This window comes from Passer domesticus, chromosome 5 (assembly GCF_036417665.1).
Source record: "Passer domesticus isolate bPasDom1 chromosome 5, bPasDom1.hap1, whole genome shotgun sequence".
Lineage (NCBI taxonomy): Eukaryota > Metazoa > Chordata > Aves > Passeriformes > Passeridae > Passer > Passer domesticus.
In genome coordinates this window covers 46,729,366-46,752,771 of record NC_087478.1, presented here as the reverse complement: position 1 = coordinate 46,752,771, position 23,406 = coordinate 46,729,366, and the positions used below count along the sequence as shown (strand labels likewise).

The window sequence follows — 23,406 nt, the reverse complement described above, 5'->3', positions numbered from 1 at the left end:
TAGGGGGAAAGAAAAACAGCACACTATCAACTAATTTTTCTGGTCATGTATCTCTGTGTAAATTAGTTGCAAAATCAATTGAATTGATGATATAACCTGACATATAGATTAGGGTATATCCAGAAAGCTGGTTTTATTTTTCTGATTTAGAGGAACTTCAAAATATCAATTAATTTCAGCCTCATAATATTATGAGTCTGCCTACTTATCAGAGCTTTCTCTATATGGAAGTCTTCTAGAATAGCAATATAATTTCACTTTTTACTTTGACATTTCTGTCCCTGAGGAGGATGCTTGTTTGTTGCTTATCAACTATTAAAACAGTTGTATCTAATTTGTTTGTTGAAAGAAGTAATTTAGCAAACTGTCAGATTTTCTGCTGCAACATACACAAACTGCAGTTATGCAAGCAAGGACAGCATTAAGGATTATTAGTTATCGGCTTCAACTTAAGAGGTTCAGCATTTCACACTTGATTTCTTCAATGGCAATCAATAGATTTATATCTTGTAGGCAATTTTTGATTCTTTCCTAAGCAACCAGAAATACACCTGGTTAAAAAAAGACTTTACTGTAGGTGGACCATGACTCAGTTTTGATGTTATGTAGAAAAATATCCTATGTTAATCATATTTATCACAGTAGCTGCAATTGGGGTGTTATTTAAAGTCATAAAAAATTATTTGAATTCTGACTGAACGTGGACAGCTCCTGAGAGGCACACAGTGTTGTCTGAATACGAAGATAAAATCCCACTAAGATACACAGACTTCTGTGATTTGAGATATTTTTGAGGAAAATAAAAAAGCAGGAAGTACTGCAGTCTGAGTTCAGTTTAATAGGCTGGATGTCAAAATTTAGGCAGTGTGTAATGCTTTGAGTAAAAGGTATTAATTCAAGAATTAATACCCCTGGAGTTATCTTGCTACTTCACAAGTGAGTTAAAATATAATGCCACAAGAACGTTACAGTTATATGCCTAAATTAAAGCATTAAAGAAGATTATAAGCATCACTGTAACTATCTTCAAACAAATCCCAAAGTACCTCCCTTTCCTTCCCTCTGTCTAAAACAGGTAGCAGGAAGATGAGAAAAGATGCTCTGCACAATCTAAAGATCTTGTAAAGCAAGTTGTCCCTGTTATACTCACGGAGCAGAAGTGAGGTGATTGTGAACACTTCGGCTTTCCTTAAAAAGCATCCTAAAAGAGTGGTGAGAAAAGAAACATGAAATGATTCTACAGTGACAAACAGCATATGAGCACCAAATATCCTTTGGTTTTCAGAACCAGCCTTCGATTATCTGTCCCCAAGAGAACTAATGATTACTTTGCAGTGCTCTCATGGTACAGGTCTTGGCATCCATAAACAGAAGATCTAAAAAAATAATAATATGCGTTTATGCTCAAAATACCTCAGTAAATAGCCAAGCAAAAATCAACATAAGAGAATACTACTTCCTTCAACTGGACAGAAGAAATACACTTTGAATGTTCTCTCCTCAAAGACTAATGAAATAGTTCCAACATAAAATAAAAGATGATTGTAAACTCTTCACACTACAGTCCAAAACACTGATCCATAGGCTTGGGTTTGTGGTTATTAATCTCTTGTGGGGTTTTTTTGAAGCACAGAATATAAAAGGCTGGACACAGTAGCCAAGCTTGTTTCTAGCTTTCTTCAGTACTTTTAGTACTGAATAAACTTTAGTAAAAGTTTTTGAAAGTTTAGTAAAAGGAAAACTTGAGGCTCTTGTGTATCATTTCTCTGACTTCAGTTACACTGGACTTACACATACATATAACTACAGAGCCAAGGAATGGCAGGAGCCAGTATGGCAAATCTCAATAGTTGCCATGCTTTTATTCAATGTTTTCAGCTCCTTAGTTGCCAAGTGGAAAGTGAAAATGATTGCTGACCTGTATCTATCCCACAGCTTACTATTCAGGTGCAGCTATGAACAGACAATGAAAACTTGGTCCCCTTCCTTGTTTCCACATAGGCAAACTAGGAGAGACAACATTTTCTTACTGCACTGCCATCACATTGACACTGCCCACATCATGAACAGCTGTCTAAACAAGACCTTTTCACCACTGATAATACAACCTGCAGGGCTGCAATAATTACAAAAAAATCTGAATATCTAAAAATCTCACATCATCTGGTAAGCAAACACCGATCCTCTCACTACAGTTCAGTGCCTTACTTCTCAGATTCTACTTCCAGCTCCATTTTCACATTTTCTTCACCACACTAACCTCCAAATCTGTATTGCATTGTTCCATCAGAGACTATTGAACACCTATGAAGAACACCATGGAGCAAAACCAACATTCCTCGTTACATGTTTAACGTGCCACCTCCCCACCTATACAGCTGCTTCAGAATATTTCCCTTCCCACCTCTTTCTTGGTGCTCTATCCATTCCTTAACCTTTTCAATTTGGAAATGAAATTCAAAATTAATCACAGGCTCCAGTAATTTGAAGCATTATCCTTCAAGGTTAAAGACAAAATTTTAAATACTATAAAAGGACAAAAATCAGACATGGTACAAAAAAAGGACAGAGCAGTATATGAGGTCCCTTCCACTCTCAACAATCCTTGGATTCTGTAATTTCCAGTTATGATCAATACCTGACCTCTTCCTTCCTTATAAATCTATAAGAAACATTAAATACAGTTAACTTCGAAAGTGCAAGAAATTTTTCTTCTAAGCTGAACCCAAAATTCTGGTACCGTAGACCTATTCTGATCAGTTAGAATTCCTTAAAAAATACATGGTCAGTAGATCAGCTTTAGCATTAAATACCTCATTTCTTTTTCAAGTTTATATAGTTCCTTCTCAATTGAGGCCACATAAAAATGAAAAAATTATAAGCCTTCAGCATAATCCCTAACATAACATCCCAACAAAATTATGTGCTGTATTAGGAATTACCACTGCCAGACTCCAGGAAATACTTTCTTTTCCTCTTTCCATGCAAACCTGTTTGCCTACAAATTATAATACATCACTTCCTTAACAGAAAGCAGCAGTGCCACCAGCAGATACAGGACAGTTTGTAAATCATTGTGGTACTAAAACCACCAGTTAGTAAATGAAGTCTTGCTGGTCAACAGGAAGTTATGATTTGTCATCTGTTGGGGTTTGTTTGGTTTGTTAGTGGTTTTGGTTTGTTTGGGAGGGCATTTTGGTTTTTTGTTTAGTTTTTGTCTTTTGTTGTTGAATTGTGTGGATAGTTTAAGAGCTCATGGAAATTTTCAGCAGACTTATCCAATGGAAAGGAGAGAACTGTATGCTTTATGGTTTTCCAGTTCAAAGTTTTAACATGCTTCATTTCTATGTATTCTTGAATTATCTCACACTATCTCTTGACTATTTCTCCACTATCATCAGTGACCTTTCTATCTTCCATTCTTAAACTAAACTGGAATTCTCTGTCTAATCTAATTCAAAAAAATCTTCTTAACAGGTAACATTTAATTTGTTAGCATACATACACAAAAAACTAAATCACTGAACAAAAAAAAGTCAGCTCTATGCCAGGAAGTATAAAACTTCATTTGTTCCTTCTGTTACTATTTAACCAGCTATTTTTCCACCGACTGTTCTAAGAAATCTCAGTACAGTTATTTTTACAGCTTGATACAGATTTGACCAAACTAAAATCAAGGTACTCATGAACAAGTTGAGTAGTTGTATCATTTAGCTTTTACAATCAGGTTGAGGTTTGATGAAATTATCTTTTGCAGTGGGTGCTACAGAAAAAAAGAACTCATGCCAAACCATACTTGCTCCTTTTTCACTCCCAACCATTAGAAATCTCTGCCAAACCTGTGTTTCAAAACAATTTACTATTGCTCCCATTTTATTTCTCCCTTGCTTTTGTGTAGTTGTTTCTTCTTATGTCTGTAAAAAGCAAGTACAGAAACTGGTGTATTTTTATCTGCTGTAAAACAGAGCATCCCAACTGCAAACAAGAAATGGAGAGCAAGAATCTTAAGGCTGTTGAGAACACTGCCATCGAAATTCTAGCCTACAATTTAAAGCCTGTGTGAGCAGTCCAATAATGCAGTGTTCCAACATACAAGCAAAATTGATTTCCAGATCATTATCACTTCCTATATCACAAAGAACTTTCCAATCTGTTATCCTCCCACCCTTCTCCTCAAATGAAGCTTCATCATGCGTTAGAAACAGTGGCAAATTCAGTCTCTAGGAGATGATAAAAGCAAATAGCTGTCCAAGCAAAACAGTGGGTTTTTCACTCTCAGGCTTACAAACAAGACAGAAAACTCATTTTAGAAAAATATTTGTTCTTCTAAACTATTCCGGCTTCACAAACATACTCGTAAGTTCCAACCAATATCAATAGTACATGGTTGAGTCAAATGTAATACAATAAATAGGAACTGAAGAAATCATTAGCTTCAAAATGAGTACATACCTAAAGCAGTTATCTTACCTTGCCTGCATCCAGCCTTTAGGCCAAAGTGGTTTCACTTCTGTTTCCATAAAGGTTTTGAGGTAATCTTCAGCAGACTGACTTCTATTTGGCTCTAGCTCATAACATCCCAGCTTGATCTTGACAAGATTACACAACAGAGACCTGCAAAAAGAAACAAAAGTATATTGAAAGACACAGTCCTTTCAAAAGCTCAGCAGAAAAAGGCTACGAAATTGAGGCTGCTGTCTACTGATAGTTGTAGGAAGTGCTCAGTTCCAACTGTGTTTTTCTAAGTTTATACTGCACAAAGTATTGCTACTACAAGGTGGTATGCTCTACCGCTGTCAGTTCTCCATTTCCAACAGACTCTATTGCTCTTATTTTCATCCTACTATCATTTTGTAATTTGTTTTACATTTTCTTTTTGGTTTTCTCATAGTTGGAACATCTCCTCTCACTTTGCTCACAGTGACCTCTAATTTGTCTGAAAGGAAATGAAATCCATTCTACACTGAGCACTTCAACAGAGGATTCTTTCTGACAGGGATTTTGTCTTTTGTTCTTAAAAATATAAAAGTGCACACAGATAAGCAACATCATCCTTTCAGAGCCTCTTGAAAGAAAAAAAGCAACAGATTTAAGTATCTCTCTCCTCCAGGTCAGTCCAAGCTGTACTGCTTGTACGTATCTCATGAAGCTTTCTTCCCTGTTGTCTTCACATACTTAAAAGACTCATTGAGAGAAGTCCACCAGTCCCTTTTAGTAATACATACATGCATATATATACACACACACATTTGTACTAAAATTACCTTAGATCTCGCATGAGAAACTACTGATTTAGAAATATGTGCTTGCTTAAAAGTCTAGATTATTTAAATAGTAGTCATCTTGGTTTTCAGAAAAATTTGTTCTAGGAAACCAAACTAGTATCTGATCACGTCAGATAAGAATCTGTGCTACTCTTGAGAGATAAAGAATTTGTGTCCAGAGGGAACAAAAGAGGTTAAGATTAATGCATTATTCTAGTTGTTGGATTGGGAGGCTTGCCAAATCAGTATCACCAATCTTGATGGCCTGTCCTCCTGTGGCAGAAATCTCTAGTGCTCATTGGTGATTTGTAATGTGTTCCTAGAAAGGCAGGAAGCAGTTATAACACTGCTTACACACCTGTTCTTTGCCTAAAGAAGTCCTGGAGTCAGAAAATTCTCATGTATTTGGATAAAGCAGAAAAACAAGCAGTGAAACTTGAAAGGGTTGGACATAGGATGATTTTCTTTTTGAGTTTTGATTTTCCTTCCTAAAGAAGGTGGTGTTTCACCATTACAGAATTCCAGTTTGCCTATTTAACACCAACACTCTTCTAAACTTCTCCAAGATGTAATTCTGGGAAAATTATTTATTCAACAGTGTCATGTAATAACATCCCTCTTGGAGATCCCTTTATAAAGTCAGTCAAAATTCCTGGTCTTACCTCACTGTGTCATCCCAGTGAAACTTCTTTCTGGGTCCAACAACCCTCTTTCCAGGTTTCTCATCATCATCTTCCTCTGATCCATTTTTTTCTCGTTCATCTTCTGCTTGCAACCTACAGTTGGAACAATTAGTTTCTTTAGAACTATACTACACAGACTAAATATTTAAAGGAGTGTCATTCTTGGTGTTAGGGGGGAAAAAAGAACCCACAGAGAACCTATTTTCAGATTTTTGCTACACCTCCTTGTAGGACAAACAGTTTAATCTCCCTCTCCCCACTGCTTTCTTGTTCTTAGAGAAATGAAAAGGACACACAGATGCTTTCACTGATGTCCCTATAAGCTTCAAGCAATGTCTCTACTGGGAACTGGCAGGGTACTTATCAAACTATTAATACCTCTCCAAGTCTAAAATTATTTAACTATGATTGAAACAATTACCATGAACAAGGACAAAATATAAAATATATCAATAACCTCAACACACCATCCTCCTCCATTAATCTACCATTTTAGGAATCAACCAGTAATCCTTCAGATTATTTTTTTCTATCAAGACCTACCTCACTCAGTTAATGGAATTTCTCTCTGATGTCAGACAATAACACCTACGCAAAATTAAGTATATTGTTCAATTAAAAAAAAGACACCCTTAAACTGAAGCTGAGTGATTTTCTGAGCTAAGGAAGTAAACAACATGGATACAAACTTCCAGCTGGGCTCTAAATAGTCTTGCACAGCCTCCAGAATAACCTACTTGGCATTCTTGGCTTGATTGCGAGCCTGACAGTCCTCTTGATACTTGCATAACTGTTCAGGCATGACATTACTGACAGCCAGCTTCAGCTTCTGCAATGGCTCTCTCAAGCGGTCATCCTGTCAAAAGAGGAGTACCAAAATAATCCTATTAGATGTAAAATAAAGAGCATTTCAGATAGTCTCATGAAAATTTGTGGATCATTCCCAAGGTAACATTCCCAGTACTATTTATGGACTGCGACAGACATTTCTACATGGCACTTGAATCCTGTCAGGTGCAACAGCATTATATAAATGCATGTATGTCTTGAGACCAGAAACAACAAAAGATAGTCACAAATAAATGTGTCATGAACATCCCAAAACATTATGACATGATCTCTTTAAATAATGCTTGTAAATTAAAATAGGGAAGGGAAAAAAACTTAAGGGAGAAAAAGTGAAATAAACTGACCAATCAATATCTCAACATTTGCAAATAAGTAGCCTATTAATCAGGTCTCCAGAAACTGTGGTATAAAAACATCCACAGTAATGGATAAAATACAAATTTGTATTATATTATCCAAGCAGTAGATTGTTATTACATGCACTATATGTACCTGAAAAGTAAGGACTATGTATTTAAAATTGTCTCCAAATATTAAGAATTTCCAGCATTAAGGTAATATACTACACTCTTTGCTACATATTTTAAATTCACTTTCTGAAGTCACCTTGTGACTTTACATTATTAATTTTAATTGCTTATTGAAAAGAACTAGAATATTCTTTTGTGTTTATCTGATTAGAAATACCATTTGAATCTGTTTGCCTTATTAGCAAGCACCAAGATCTCTGCACTCATCTTCAGATCCTCTGCAAGATTTTGTCCTGGATTTTACCTAAAGAATCCAGTCAGGGTACTTCAGATCACAGATAACTTTTCTATTCAACAGGAAAACAATCTTCAAAAGAAAAGTAACTGAAAATGGCATACAAAGTATTTGTAAGACCTAGCCACAAAAGGAAATTTGAACAAATAATACAGGCTGGGTCATCTATTATCCACATAGCCTTCCTTTTTTCTTGACACAAAAGTGAAAACAAAAGTACGTATTTTTAGCCTATCATAACCATTATTATTGTGGCTTTCTAATTCTGCTGCTTTGATATGTACCCTGTGACTACAGTAACACTTAGTGATGACAGCAGAAACACTCCTTAATAGCCTGTATCCAGCTTTCAAGATGAAAGCAATTCATTCTCAATTAAAGACTCTGAAATACTTAAAAAATTTCTTCCTAATGAAGTGACAATATCACGTATATGGAAAGAAGCTTTTAAACTTATTTAGCAACTGATCCAAAACATTTTTCTTGATTTGAAGCTGTGTGCCTACTGCTCTGCTGCAGCCAGTCCTCCTTGCTGTCATACAACTGACTCCTGCTGGAGCTCCTGTCCCCATCATTACCTGGACATTGAGGTGTAACTTCTTGAGGCGCTTTATCAGCGTGTCCTTATTGCACGGCACGAAAGCCTCCAGGTGTGAGTACACTCCATTGCGGATGGCAGGATTCACCTCCTGCAACTGCAGCTCAATACTGACAAAGCAACAGGAGACACCCAGTCACACACACCCCAACGTAAAGATGACATCTGAACAAAAACCTAAGGAAGCTTTGGAAGCACAGCATATTCTAGCTATGCATACTAAAAATAGCAGCTTGGGATATTTTCAGATAAGATTTTTTATAAAAAGGAAGAAGTCCTAATCAGTGGCAAGAAACCATTCATGTATGTAGTTGTCCAGCAATGTTGAACACATTCAAATTTAGTTTACACCCACCACTCTGAATCAAAATTGATACACTTCGTGATAGTTTTCTAGAGATTACTCTTGTTTAATAGATTATGAACACAGAACTTTCTATATTAAACCCTTAATTGAAGATTACAGAGAAAAAAACTGGTGTTTGCCCTCAAGAAAGCTGAAGGGCCTTTGAGTAACAAAAGTGGGAGACAGGAGTAAATAAAGGCAATTTTGTTGAATTTTACACATGAAGTCAATGACCAGGGCACTACAAAACATTTTGCACTGGATAAAGACAGACAGGCATGACAGGAATTGTATGCATATGAGTCTCTTTAGCTAATAACTAGCATAGACTGATCTACCTTCATTGACTTTTAAGGGATTTGTTGGAACAACCTCAATAATACTTCCTCTTCTGTACTTTTCCTTTCACCCCCTTTCCAAAAAGGGAAGGTTCTACAGATAAGCACTTACTCCAGAAGAATATTATTCATGTCTTGTGTGAAAAACTTCTTCCTGCCTTCTTCATCAAACATCTTGGCAGCCTAAAAATACAAAAAAAAAAGCATTCAAGTTCATAGAGTATTTTGAACCAACAATCTTTGTATCTTTACTTTCACAGCCACATCATGTTCTTATTTCCCAGAAAACATTACTCAGAAAAAACAATTAAAACCAAGCTATTCTCAGCTGTTTAGCAAAAAACTGAGGATTATTACTGTTATACTCAAATATACACACCTTGCTCTAGGGCAGACAATCATTCTGTTTAGGATCTGCCTGGATCACTGATGTTAACACATTCATCATGTGAATAACTATTAACAAAATTGTAGATGCTTTATCACCACCAACAACATTCTACTATCTCTGTTTTAAAAAGAGAAGCATTGTTTGACAGGTCAAGAAGGCAAGAGCATTAACTAACACACTTCTACTCCATGTTTTTCTACCTGTTATGTGCCTCATCCTGTTGCATCTTTCCAGCTTTCTCTCAAACCTTCACTGCAATTTCTACAACAGGATTATATATGCTAGAGGAATACCTCATTCCTCTTTTCTGCAGCTGTCCAGCATTCTTGCCATCTTTAGACTGTATCTTCAGTATTTTTGTTCTTTTTATCAGAAGTTTTTACTGATCACCCAGCAATTCCCATCAACAAACAGAATCCCTCTATCTTTGTTCTTATCACCTAGTTCCTTTTTCTCCCAAAAGGAATGACAGCTTATAGGACAAAGCCAATTCCCTGTACCATTTTACAAAAAACAGTAAGAACCTTTCTCTAGTGTACATCTGCTCTGCAGAAATTCAGAAGTCGAAAAAAAAGTGCCCTTAAAAAAACCCACAGTGACTTGCAACAACAGAACTAAAAACTACAAATATGTCCAAGTGTTAACATGATTATTAAACTATTAAATACTTACTGTTCTTGCTCTTTTAACTGACCCATTTAAATTTGAAAGAAGAGTGCTTTCTAAAGATTGTGAACTCTCCCTCTCTTCCTGTGTGAACTGCACAGGAAAAAAGTGTGACACTCAAAGCTGTAAGGTAGCCCATTGTGTGAATGCTTTATCACTTCAGTCATGAACACTGACACTGGAGTTTAAGTTCCTGCAAGGACTGCATTCCACTCATTGCTTTCTACCATACATACAGCTGCTGAGGGGATGCTACTATCTGTTTAAGAACACTGAAGCATTTGTCCTGCTAAAAAAATTAGAAAGGTTATAGATGCTTGCAAAGTGATAGGGTACCAAAAAGACAAGTCAGCCTTACATCTAGTACCTTTATACCTAATGAACACAAGGATTAGAGTTATCATCTGGTTTATATAAAGCAGAAGGAAAAACCTTTGGCATTTTAGTCCCAGGTAGACCTTGAAAGACAATTCTATTATGCTGGACAGCATTGCTGGCTTTTAAAGAGAGCAACACTGGCAGATTCAAAAACTTCATCACTATTACTAACTATGGTTGGGTTTTATTTCCAGAGTGATTATCTTGACAGTGACCTTCAAAATAGAAAAAAACCCTTTTATTTACTTTCCTGCTTGTATACAATATTGCCTTCTGTGATGGTAGTACAGAATAACCCACACAGGGAACTAGAACACATGAATCTGCCAAAGGAAGTCAGGAAGTTTTTATTGCCTTTAGTCAGTGGCTTTCTAATCTTATTTTTTTAATCTTGATATATTATACTCCATCCATAGAGCATAGGCTTCTTCCTACAGCTTTATAAACTTTCCTTTGTGCTAAAGAGATCTAAAGCTGCCAGGGTCCAGTAAATATTTGAAAATACTATCACTTTTAGTGCTTTTTAGAAGATGTCTGATTGCAATTTACAGGAGGTATGGAAGTTGCAATCTTTAAGTCAACATACAGTCTAGTTGTTCCCCAAGTATAAACTTAAACTTCCTCTACTTAGCCAGGAAGCTTTCAGAAGACATTGTCAAAAATGGAAGAGTTCCAAGCTGGTCTAGAGGAAGGTGTCCCTGCCCACAGCAGGGAGACTGGAGTGGATGATCTCAAAGGGCCTTCCAACCCAAACCATTTTATGATTCTGTGAGGAGTTACGTTTTCCAACAGCCACCGAATTAAAGATGCCTCCCAACTGGTTTGGGATTGTTATTCAGAGAAGCAACATAAATTAACTTGGGGTAAGTCACTAACACTTCTTGAATTTTGGCCTAATACATTTCTGCACTTTTGCTAGAAGCTTATTGTTGATTCATAGCAAAATTAACCTGCATATTGAAAGCTAGACAGAAGCTCCTTCACTTCAGTAAATATGAATTCCTTGGCTGTATTTAGCTCGGTATGTTTAAAAATAAATAAGAAAACTAGAAGACATTTCTATACAGGTAAGAGCAACGCAAGCTCTGCAATTGTTTAAATTATTTTCTTTTTGTTCAAAAAAGGAAGTAAGTTTTGAAAAAGCAGTTAACTATGAGTAAAGAAAAGCTGCACTATATACTAAATAAGGAAAAGCTGCACTTTATTCTAAGTAAGGAAAAGCTTTAATATCATAATCTGAACAAGCAACAAATTTATTCTCAACTTTGGATAACATCCATAACTGAAACAAGGAGTATGTAATACCTTAATAGCTCTGATCCCTTTTAATAACTTACTGGAATATTCATAACATGGTAATTTAACATCTTTCATCCCATATTTAAGAAGTTCAGAGTCCATTCTAACCTTCCAGAACAAAAACTTCAGTTTTGTGGTTGGTTGGTTTGCTTTTTGTAGTTGGGTGGTGGTTTCTGGTTTTGGTGGCTTTTTTTCACTTGGGTTTTATTTTTTGGTGGGTTTTTTTTGGTGGGTTGTTTTTTTGTTGGTTTTTTTTTTTTTTTTTTTTTGTGGGGTTTTTTTTTGGTTTTTTTTTAGTTTTGTTTTCTTTTTTAGCTCACAAGTTAAAGCCAAAAAACCTGGATCCAAAATACATGGATCTGTAAGCTGCAGTCACATTTCAGGTAAACTCCTACAAAGTAAGAAAACACCCATTCCATTTTATCAAATACTTCAAGTTAAAATAACACTGGTATTTCCATTATGGAGAAAAACCTATAAATAAATGAACATTACAAGTTATCGTACACAGACGATTTAGAAAACCCTGTTTCCAATATGAAACAAACACTGCTAAAACAATTGACTTTCATCATCTCTGCCCGTTTTCATCAGAGTATAAACACAGCCTTTAAGATTGCCATTAACATCAAGTCTTCATTTCTAAAGTTTCAGCCAGCAATTCAAGGATGACACTCAAGGTCCTAATTGTTCTTCCTTGTTCTCTCAGATTCTTGAATGCAATCCACTACCAGCGAGTTCATACTTACTGTTCGAAGGTCTCCAATGCGCTTTTCAAGTAGCATAGGCAGACCTTCTGGGAGGGCAGGCACCTGCTTGGGTGTCATGACCTGAGAGGTGTAGGTTGCCTGAGTGACATTTCCATTCTCTCCTGACAGCTCAGAGACCGGGCTGCCATCAGACGTGCCATCGAGCAACTTGTCAAAGTCAATGTCTCCCAGCATCTCCAGGGCACTTTCAGTTTCTTGCAGGAGCTCAGGTTCATTTGTGCTACCAAAAATGGAGAGGACAGGATCATTGATCCTAAGATTCAAGTCAGAGATATCATTTCCTGCACTGAGAGAGGAGGAAGGAATTTTACTAGGGGTAGAGGTTGCAACAGTCACTGGAGGTTTTGGACTAGGTTCCTTCTTCCTCATGGCTTCCTTCTCCTTTTGAAATTTACGGATCATGGCAGCCAGAGAGAGCGAGTCTTTATACAATTTCTTTTTCTTCTTCTCAGACTTGTGTGAATTTAAGGCCATAACTCTGTAGAGGAAAGAAATCTTTCATTAGTGTTGACTTTTGAGGCCTTAGTAACCTTTAACAACACAACTCAAAGTTTAGTACAATTAAAATTTATCAGGGGGAAGAAGTAAGTACTTCCTGCTTCCATCTTCAGACCATTTTATCAATTACCATAAACCTTAGGTGGCCATGTGATTACATGTTCTCCAACTGATTTGTTACGTTTTCTACACATTAAGGCAAAGGTTATTTCATTTTGACTTCTCAATTTCATTATGGAGAAGTTGGCACAAGTGTTAAAACTCATAGCAGATTTACAATACTAAAATACTTAAATTTGCCTCCCAAGACTGCTGAACAGTGGCAGGTTGCCTGTACAGCATATACATTAAATTATTTTCATTGCTAAAAAAATTTTAAATGCAGGCTCAAAATCTATATTTTACTTACACTGAGAATATTCCACCAATTCATCACCTTGATGAAAAATGAGGTCAATAAATTTTCAGTATTTGATGTGAATATTCACAGTAAAACAGCCTCCATCCACTCAACAATAGTTTTCTAGCAGCCACCTAACCTAGTCCCATCACCTTAATCTTTCTATGCTAGCCTCAGAACTCAGGAAAGCACAAAGTCAGTAAGAACTACTGAGAAGAATAATTAAACTGTATTTACAGATTTACACGTGAGAAACAGAGATAAGAAGAAAATTATTTTTCCTTTGAATATACAATTCCTAGTGCTAGCTCAGATGTTGGGTATGATGCTTTATGCTATTCATAATACTCAAAATTTATTTTCTGTGATTTGTCTTTCCTTATTATTCCTTGTGCAAAGTTTCAGAGGACAAAAATATAGTCCATAGGACTGAGTAATATAAAAACCCCCCACAAATTCTGAAACAAAATCTCTACTATATTAATTATAGTTTAAAAGTACAATATTCAAAAGAGCTGTATTGATCTTGCTGTGGCACACAGTCTTCAGAAGTCAAACCTCAAATGTAATTGAAGGGTTCTTATAAAGAAAAGAAACCCTACCCCAACTGCTTAGGAACTTTCATTTTCCGAGGCTTCTTCTCCTTTTCTGTCCCTTCATCTTTTCGCTTGCGTTTCTTCATTCCACGATCTTCACTTTCTTTCAACTTTGCTATCTAGAAAAAAGATCAAATAAACAACGATTCTTCCACCCTAAAGGACTTCTACAGCAAGAAACACTCAGGTTTTTTTACACTTTCCAATTCAGAGCCAGGAAACACACCCCAATGTGTGTAAAGGCAAATGGTACAATGGATTCCTAGCAGCAATTTCAGTTACTGGCAACTGTTAATCATGAATAATTTTTAAACAGTTATGAAATTTAGAGTTTTCAGTAAGAGAAATACTCTAAGGTAAATGCAGACTGTTGCCCAGCCAGTATGGCCAATGGCTACCTTGGAAGATGGAATTCCTGCACCTTCTTCTGCTACCAAAGCTCCATTGCTGACTGTGAAGCTGACCACTATGAAACATCTTTGCTGGTCAATACGACAAAGCTGATCCACCTGCCTCCCCTCCCTTACCCATCCTTAGATTATCTGAGGGTGCTGGGCAGGGAAAAAGAAAGCCTTCAGACTGTGCAAGCATTAGGCAGCAACAGACAAAATTCTGGTGTAGTTAACACCATTTTAGTCACAAATCAAAACCATAGCATCATACAGGCTGCTAGAAAGAACATTACCTGCATACCAGTGACAGTCAGTATAAGAACCTTAATTTTAAGTGTTATATAGCAAAAAAGGAGACCAGGAAGCACTAAGTTCTCAGAAATAGCATGCAACTTGTAAATGTGATATTGCAATTATGTTTGCATTCACTGTAACTTGCAAAAGTTTATACAACAGCATGCTGTTTGGAAAGATTGTGTATATAATTTTAATATAGCTATTCTTATTAACTGAGTTTATTTTAACAGGTTATTTTGATTTAAAATATGGTTTGATGGTTAAATATGGTTAAATTAAGAACAATTTCATATCATGCAAACTTTGTGCAAAATCATTAAGAACAGTATTGATGAATTTAAGGTCTCATCTTGTATAATAAAATTCTTACAGAATTACAGAATCATCTGTCAGTTCAAGATGGGTGGACACAACTTGTCAGGTTGCCTAAACAGATGCTTAGTCTTACAAGACTGGACAGCCTGTGGACACTCTTAAGTTAGTTACTGAATGCTAACACATGAGCCACAAAATGCAATAAAACAGTACCATGCATCATTCTGCTTTTGGACTCTTCATCTGAGCCATTCCATGTGTATGAAATATTTCAAATGTCCACCTAGATTCTCTTTCTGTACTAAAGCCTTAATTAAAATCACTCACTTTAGGTGGCCTATGCTTTTTGTCTTCTGCAAAGTCTTCATCCTCTGATTCAGATGCCTGGCGAAACTGCAGTGTACCAGTGTTGATATAAAACCCTCCATATTTGGTTGTCAGGGATGCAGGAACCAATTCATCATACTGGGCAGGAAAAGGAAGATAAACTTATCAGCATTTCTTAATAAACTAAACATGTATTTCATTCACTAAGTCCCTATACATAAAAGTATATATACCAATTCACAGCACAGCTTGCTAGAATAGAAACAGGATAGAAATTCTATAGAAAATTAACTGGCTGAGGCAGCCAACATTATTATCACAGAGTATCCTTTCAACACAATGATCTTTTTTTAACAAAATGCAGCATTACAGCATTAAAACCACTGCTTTCTCAAGGCAACTCACCACAGTGCCTTACTCAAAACCCTACTTCTTTGAAAAAGTTCTCTGAAGTTTTCTTTTGTTAAAAATGCTATCCCAGACATAACAAACTTCACCATAGTATGTTACCTTATTGATTATTATCTGTAACCTTACTGATTATTATCTGTTACCTTAATTTTAGATGGTTAATACGACATTGCCTCTTAAATATCACAATGCCAGGAGTTTTTTCATTTGAAGGCAAACAGTCTCACTTTGTTCAGACCATTTTAAAACCACAAAATGTTTCAAACTATCAACAGTTAATTTTGAAAAGTACTCAGTATTTATGGAGGAATTTCCAAGTTAGAATTATAAAGCTGAATCTCAAAAATACTAAAATCCAAAGACATAGAAAAAGTGGTCAATAATCAGTATAGTGGATGACAATATTAATTCTGTTATTACATGCACCAACAACCTCCATGCCATGTAAAATATACTGAAGATAAAATGGTTTAAGAACTGAAAAGTTGAGGCTACCAAAGACTTTTAGACAGGAAGAAGTGTTATCCAGGAAGGTAAACCAGTAAATGCATACTTCAATAAGGAAGCTGGAAAAAGAGCCTGAACTGGGGTCCTACCCAGGGATTTAATCTGAATAAGTAGTTAGAAACTTCCCTGACTCATCACCTTTTATCTCCCTGGAACACAGAACTTAACAAGCAGTATAGAAAGACAAAATGAGAAAAGTGGTGACAGCATTTATGAAGTACCCCAAGTTGATTTGAAAAGCTAGCACAAGAAAGTGAGAGAACCTATTAATGGAACAAAAAAAAAGTGAAGTGACTTAATAGTGACTTGTCATTCATCTTAAAAGACCAGGAGGACCATGCAAAGAAAACTTGAGAGTGGAGGCTGTGTAGGAATTTCAGAGAAAACTCATGATTTTTCCACAGCTCTCAGAACCAGCTTCATTAGGGGCAAGGAAAATTAAAGTAGAGGAAAGAAATTATCCACAGTGCTTAATAGACACAGCAGACATTTCCCATTTGAGCTGACAGGGTGTAAACTGAATTGGCAAGGGTGGGGAAGAAAAAGATCAAAACTGAAGAAGAATAGTTGCCAAGTTAGAAGGAAAAAGCAGACAGTCAAAGCTGGGACCATTATCATAGGAAGCAAAAGCCAACAGAGTAAAGACTGAGATGCAGAGCAGTCAGGAAGGCCAGGGTAACACACAAGTAAGGATTAAAGACAGTCCACAAATGAGGAATCATGAATCACAGCAAATTATCTGAACTATCCACACACTGTGTGGCACAGATCCACTGGAACAAGGCAACAAGAAAGGCAAAATTCATTTGATACGCAGAGTGAATATATTCCATAACACTCAACAGGCAAGTAAGATCAGCAAGATGTGGATGTATAACAAAGCTGCTGACGTTTCAACTGCTTCTGCTGAGGAATATGAATTTAGCCAGACCTTCAAAGGCCTCTCTGATATTCAGTTCCTCGTATCCCCTGAGTGAGACTACTTTTCTTTACCAAAATCTCTTTTTACCCTGAACCTACTGAACAAGTTATAACTTTTAACTCAGTGTTGTATTTTAGACATAGGGGCCTGCAGACCACAGTGTACCTAGTGTAAACCCCCCTTTGAGCTAAACTTACTATTTTCTAGTGCCCTAAGTAAACAGAAAATGAGTATGTTTGTATAAGGTATTAGTAACAGAGATTAGGTTTCATTTTGAAGTGCTTCCAGAACTCTCAGTTAAAGGGAACATGGCTCTTGCAAATTCCAAATCTTCTTATGAATTGTTTTCAAGACCTTTGCTTTAAACTAGTTTTTTCCGTGTATGAAATCACACAATTTATCTTATGAACAAAAATAAGTTTAAAGCCATTTACTGTGTTCTGCTCTTCCTTACACATTTCAAGGGTGAGAATCAAAAAATCTCAGATCTACAAAGAGACAGGACTTGACTGACTCCTGTGAACACAGGTTTGTCCTACAACTGATCATGGAATCATCCTGCAGGTAACAAAGTAAGACAGACTGTCTGACAATCTAAAAGCAGGTTCATATGTAAGTTATTTTAAACTATTGTCTTTGAGCTACATTACTATGCTTTTAATGCTATTAATCTAATTAAATGTTTTGGTATGAAAGATAATTTAGTTTTTTAAAAAATAAGTTAACTGGTTTCAACTTCATCAGTACACCAAAACCAGTGAATTTTTATGGATTACACCAGTTTAGCTCTGAAATCCAGATCCACAGCAGTATCTTATATTAATATTGTCTACTATTGAGTCCAGGTATTTTGACCATAATCCTCAGATATTCTGCTGTGATCCTTCTCCTCATTCATCTCCCTTCCAGACAACCTTCAAAAGTACAAATGTGAAAAAGTTTTTAAACACTTCTGTACCAAGTCTTGGAAATGAGATTTGGTGTAAACATGTCCAAATGGTTTATTTGTTGTGTACTATTTGTTGTGTAACAGATAATACTTAGCTAAAAGATAAGCAGGGATAATTTTTGTACCTTGCTTAGTTTATTTTTGAGGTAGGTCTAACCAGCTGGGGGTGGAAGGAACTGTTTAGTTGATACTGATCATCAGAAGCCCACTGAATAAAGGCCAAGCTACTGAAATTATGTCAAATACATTTCCTTCAGTGAAATGGACTAAACATCTACACAGCTCACTACACACCTCAGATACTTCAAACATACAGAGAAGATTGATCTCTATGCTTCAAGATGCAAAAAACTGAAATGCACTCTTTGGCTTTGCCATCCTTTAAGGCTAAGTTTTCAAAAAACTACCTATCTTTCCAAAAACTACAGTATAATAGAACCTACAAGGAAATCTTGAACAAGGTTAAGGGGAAACAATGCATTGCTTTGCTAATCCAAAGAGACATGAAAAAGCAAGCACAAAGAGCTTTCCTGTTATAAAGGAGGTTTCTCTTTCAAAATGCACAGGTAAATTGGCAGGTTGGTTTGTTTTTCTTTTAACCCTGGGGAAAAGGACAGCTGGCAGAGCACAAAAGAAAAAAGCATAAGAGATTATAAAAGATATAATACCTGGCCCAGGGTAGTCTCATAAGAGTATCCCATTCTAGTAGTCAACATACCATAATCAGCCTACCTGAGCACCTTGAGAGAAGTACCAATCCTCATCTATTCGCCTGTTTTGTTCTCATCTCAACCAACACCTTTTACACCTTTCCATCAGCCACCAGAGCTATGCTATTAGCTTAAGTGACCTTCATTTCAGAGATTACATTCTTCTCACCTTGAAAACTTTTCAGCTGATGTTACAAAATGCATGACCAGTCATCTGACCACTTTTATCTGTACAACTCAATTCTTTCAGAACTTGAGCTCTGACCTGACCCACAATGAAAATCTAGTTCAGTGTTAAATAATTATGTAATGTGTTACTTAATCTCTCCAGGTTTAATGTTATAGAACTACTAGAAGATTCTGCAGAAAAAAAAGTTATACTTTCCTTTTCCCCTCATTTAACACGAAGAGCAGATTTTCCATATATGACACTTAAGACAAATGCTTTTATCAAAGATCTGTTATTTTGGCATGTTATAAACCCCCCTTTGTATTTTATTAGTAATCATATTGTTTGTGTAATTTTTGGGAAACACTTAGGTTCATTGTACTGCTTAAACAAATTCATCTACTCAAAAGCATAGCTGATCCTAGGCCATGATCTACCCCTCTAGTAGCTCAGATTACTTTGAAAAGTGATTTTGTGCTCTTCAAAAAATTAAATCTAGCAAAATACAGGATATTGCTACAACCATTATTATTTCCTTCTACAAATTTTAAGTGGTACTACACAGATACAGTGGTACTACCAGATACAAGTCTCAGGTGTTTTCAAGAACCTATGCAGCTGCTGAATTTTCAGTTTATTCTTCTTTCCTAAAGAAGGATATGCCTTTTTGCAGAAGGAGCACAAAACCATTATTATTGCTTTAACACACATCAGACATGTTCTGCAAATTCAACTACCTTTGTACCTCTAGCCATTTTGGTTCTTGTACCAGCTCAGTTCTTGCATCTGTATCTATTGGTTTGATACTCCACTTTATACCTAGACGTACTTCGGGGTGAGGAGGATAAAAAGCAATGAATCTACAAATGGAAGTTTGTCCTTGTACTCACTTGAATGCACAGGATATGTCAGGGGCCAGCCAGCAGGCGTCCCCTGAAGACGCGCGGGAAGCGTGCACGACGCGCTATTGAAGGTGACACCGTGCACTCGGCTAAGTGAGCACTATTCCCCAAACACACAACTTCCCAGCCTGGGCAAAGTGACAATGAGCAAGGAAGACAGTACTAATATAAACACACCAATCCACAGCCAATGAAACACTTGGCAAGTGAACCTCTTGAAAATAGAAGCTTTAATGCACCCTCATGTATTCAGTGTGGATGAGGTTTGTGACTGTGGTCTACAGAGGCAACCTTTTCCAGATGAAAAATGCCACAATGTTCAGCTTCTCTCAATACACCATGAAAGTATTTTTAATAATGGAACCTATGGAGTGTTTTTCTGTAAATGCCTCTAACATTTGCAGGTTGTTTTGTTAGGATTTTTTAAGAGACAGCAATCTTTTTAAAACAACAACACTCCTTTCCATAGTTAGTGTAAAACAAATTCCTTAGAGTAGGAAGAATGAGAGAACAGTACCAAGACGGCCTGAAACTACATCTGGCCCAGAACCTCACAAAAATGGTAAAAATTTCCATTAACACACTGAGCTGCCATTCCCTGAAGAGATAGTATTCTTGCTGGGAAAAAGTTGCTCAGATATTCAAGATAACCTTAACTGATAACCCAACAGCCTCAGGTTTTAGAAGCAAGCCAGGGTAGGACAGAAGAGGATATTAAATCTATCATACCTTTTTAAGTTTGGAGAATACAACATGAGGACAAATTTATCCTGGAAATATGTGAAAACTGTGTTTCGTGACACAGAATTTTTGCAGAGACCAAGCCTTTAAATTGGGGAAAGTATTCAAGGGAACCCAGATAGAAACAGAGCAATGCTTTTAACAGTGTGTCCAGAATTACTAAAACAAACAAAATCTTTGAACGATTTTCTTTAAAGATGATCTGAGCTCTTGAGGTAAGATGTAGCTAAAGAAAAAGTAAGATCTTCCTTTCAGCTGAAGTACCTGTTTTGGAGAAACTTTCCATGTATGAGAAACCATTGATACGCTGGTTTTCTCTAGTGACCACCACAGGACTTTTTACATCAGTGTTTAGAAGGCCACTATGGAACTATGAATATAACAGACTAGGTCAAATATTTACACAGGGGCCTGGGTGTCTGAAGAACTGAACTGCCTGCTTCCCACTGCTCTTGGCATTCACATTTAGCTTCCATTCCTGCCAGTATGGCCATCTACTATCACTGCTTTAAAAGACACTGCTTATAGATTTATAAAAGTCAACAGCTCTTTCTGTACATTCATCTACTTGAAATGGGGGAAGTCGGTTGGAATAGAAGTTGGTTTGGATAGCCAAGCCTTGTTACCTTCAAGTAAGAGAAAACAGCTCACGTTTTCATTAATACCATACATTACTTTAAATTCCCTCTTCTGTACTGCATACCAGAATACTCAGAAAGCACTGTTTTCCCTTGCAGTCTCTACCTATATAAAGCTTACATTGCAAGGAAACTATTCAACCAACCAAATAATCAGAGGTCATCACAAGAGCAAGTAATCAGCCTGATCTGGCTGGACATGCATGTGTGTGCAGGAAAAATAGAGTGGGTGAAAACTTCTACAGGAATTCCACTTCACAAAGAATGTAGTTCTGGGCAGCTTACACTACAGCAAAACCTATTTTCAACATCAAAGCAGTGGAAAAACCGAGGAGGGGCAGCTTTCTTTGCAGGTTATGGACATTTTGTATAGGTCCATTAAGATAAGCAAAGATTAGGACTTGCCACCAGGCTAACCCTTGTAGAGAAGTTCGAAACAATAGTAAGCCAGTTGTGACTTTCTTTTTTTTTTTTCTACTGGAATTATCACAATCCACTGACTACAGTCAAAATTCTCAACTCAGGAATAGCTGCTCACACAGAGCTTGCCTGCAAATGCATTTACCTCAAAATCTGTTTTTAAAAGGAAACTATCTCTAAAGCTATGGAATAAACGTTTCAGTGCCAAAGAGCTCAGTATTTCTTTCACAACTGTGACAAGAAAAAGGACTAAAAATTCTGAGGAAGCATTCAAAATTTTTTTCTGGGAGAGAGACAAGCTAATCCTAGAGAGGCACTCATATTCACTTTTCAAGTGTTTGTGCCCAGCTTTTTATGTGTAAGAAAGTGTGTCTTCTTACAAGTCGTCCAGGGCCTGGCTCTAACACATCTCAGGGTACACGGCAATTTCACAGCTGGACATACAGAAGATGAGCAAGCCAGACATGCAGATTTTCCTTCTGAACACTTCTTTTGCACCCAAGGCAGAATAATGGAATTAGAGGTTTTGTTGAACTTCGACTCCTACATTACAGAACTCTTAAGCTCTGCAACAACAACATGGACTGCAGCCGGCCCACTATATTTTTTTTCTCCTTTTCTATATAAAAATGGGGATAAAAGCAAAACAAAGATGGTCTCTCACCAGGTCTGTATTTATAACGCAGACACGAGGCACAACGATTAGTTCAGGAGAGTAATTTTTAGAGAATAGACCATTTTTTCCCCAATAGCTTCCACGGCTAGCACATGATGCAACCATCTGGTCCTCCAACAACTGCCTTTTGTACATTTTGCAAGGACTCTGGCAAGAGACAGAAGTAAATGCTCCTGCAAATCTACCAGATCTGCTGCTGGTAGCACCACCAGTGCTGGAAAGAGGCACAGCATGCTAAGTAATAATACACCAGACTCGTACTTTGACAGAGACCTGTGCTATGAGTACTGCCAGTGTTCCAAATCTCCTATCAGATCTGTGATAGGTCACAGTGAATCCAGGAAAACCTAGCTACAACTTGGGTTGGATACCGTAAAATTTTAAAAACAAAGATGGTGAACTTAAGCAACAGTGAGAAACCAGATAAACCTATAGGCTCAAGTGGTTTCTCAGCAGAAATGAAGCACATCTGTTCCTACCAAGCTGGAGACAGAATCTGACCTTTGGAAAAGACGTATGAAGGCTTAGATCCCAATATTGTTCCAGCAGCACAACCAGAAGTTGTGGGATAATCATAGAACAGTTTAATATTGGCAGGTTCAAGTTGCTAGATAATGAAAAATGACAAACTATTGTAAGTTACCTATTCTAATAAGCACCTTACAGCAAGCTCTCTCTCCACACCACTTCAGACCTTCTTCAAAAACTACCAATGCACGCTGATAAACTCAGCCTGCTGTACACTGTGGTTTACTACTCAACTCCTGCTGAAAAAGGTATCAGTTCTGCAGACACTTTCTGTGCACCTCACACAGGTCATAGGATCACTCATTGCAACATCTATATGCTAGAAACTTCACAGCTCAGGTTAGAGCTCTTTACTGTAAAGTTTTAGAGTTGAAACGAAGGTTTGACATAATGTATGCTAAGCAATGCACTTACGTGCTTTTCTTACTCTTTTCTCGCAACTCTTTTCATCATCTTTCCTCTCCCACTCAGAATTCTAGCCCACTCCTTCTCACAGCAGATCACTGCTGTTTTGTCCAGTGTCACTCAGCACGGAGGAAACTGAAGGCTGGCAAGTGACAGCTCTTTTCAGTTTTTTTTTTACTTGACTAAACTGTACACATACTTCTTTCTGACATTTAATGAGGAAGAATTATAGGAGGTTTCTGAGCTTTTGGATAAC

The 23,406-nt window shown here is 36.9% G+C and overlaps 1 protein-coding gene across 2 annotated transcripts in view; it reads right to left on the bottom strand.

Moving 5' to 3' along the window:
* The window catches only part of UBN2 (ubinuclein 2), a 51,846-nt gene that overhangs the window by 17,512 nt on the left and 10,928 nt on the right, over nt 1-23,406 (bottom strand). For both annotated transcript variants that reach the window (XM_064419980.1, XM_064419981.1), the window contains 9 exons: nt 15,173-15,310; nt 13,848-13,960; nt 12,327-12,825; nt 8,956-9,026; nt 8,140-8,269; nt 6,685-6,803; nt 5,927-6,040; nt 4,471-4,614; nt 1,151-1,201 (listed from right to left, as the gene is read on the bottom strand). In XM_064419980.1, coding sequence (XP_064276050.1) covers nt 1,151-1,201; nt 4,471-4,614; nt 5,927-6,040; nt 6,685-6,803; nt 8,140-8,269; nt 8,956-9,026; nt 12,327-12,825; nt 13,848-13,960; nt 15,173-15,310 — 1,379 coding nt within the window. The remainder of the gene's footprint in view (nt 1-1,150; nt 1,202-4,470; nt 4,615-5,926; nt 6,041-6,684; nt 6,804-8,139; nt 8,270-8,955; nt 9,027-12,326; nt 12,826-13,847; nt 13,961-15,172; nt 15,311-23,406) is intronic.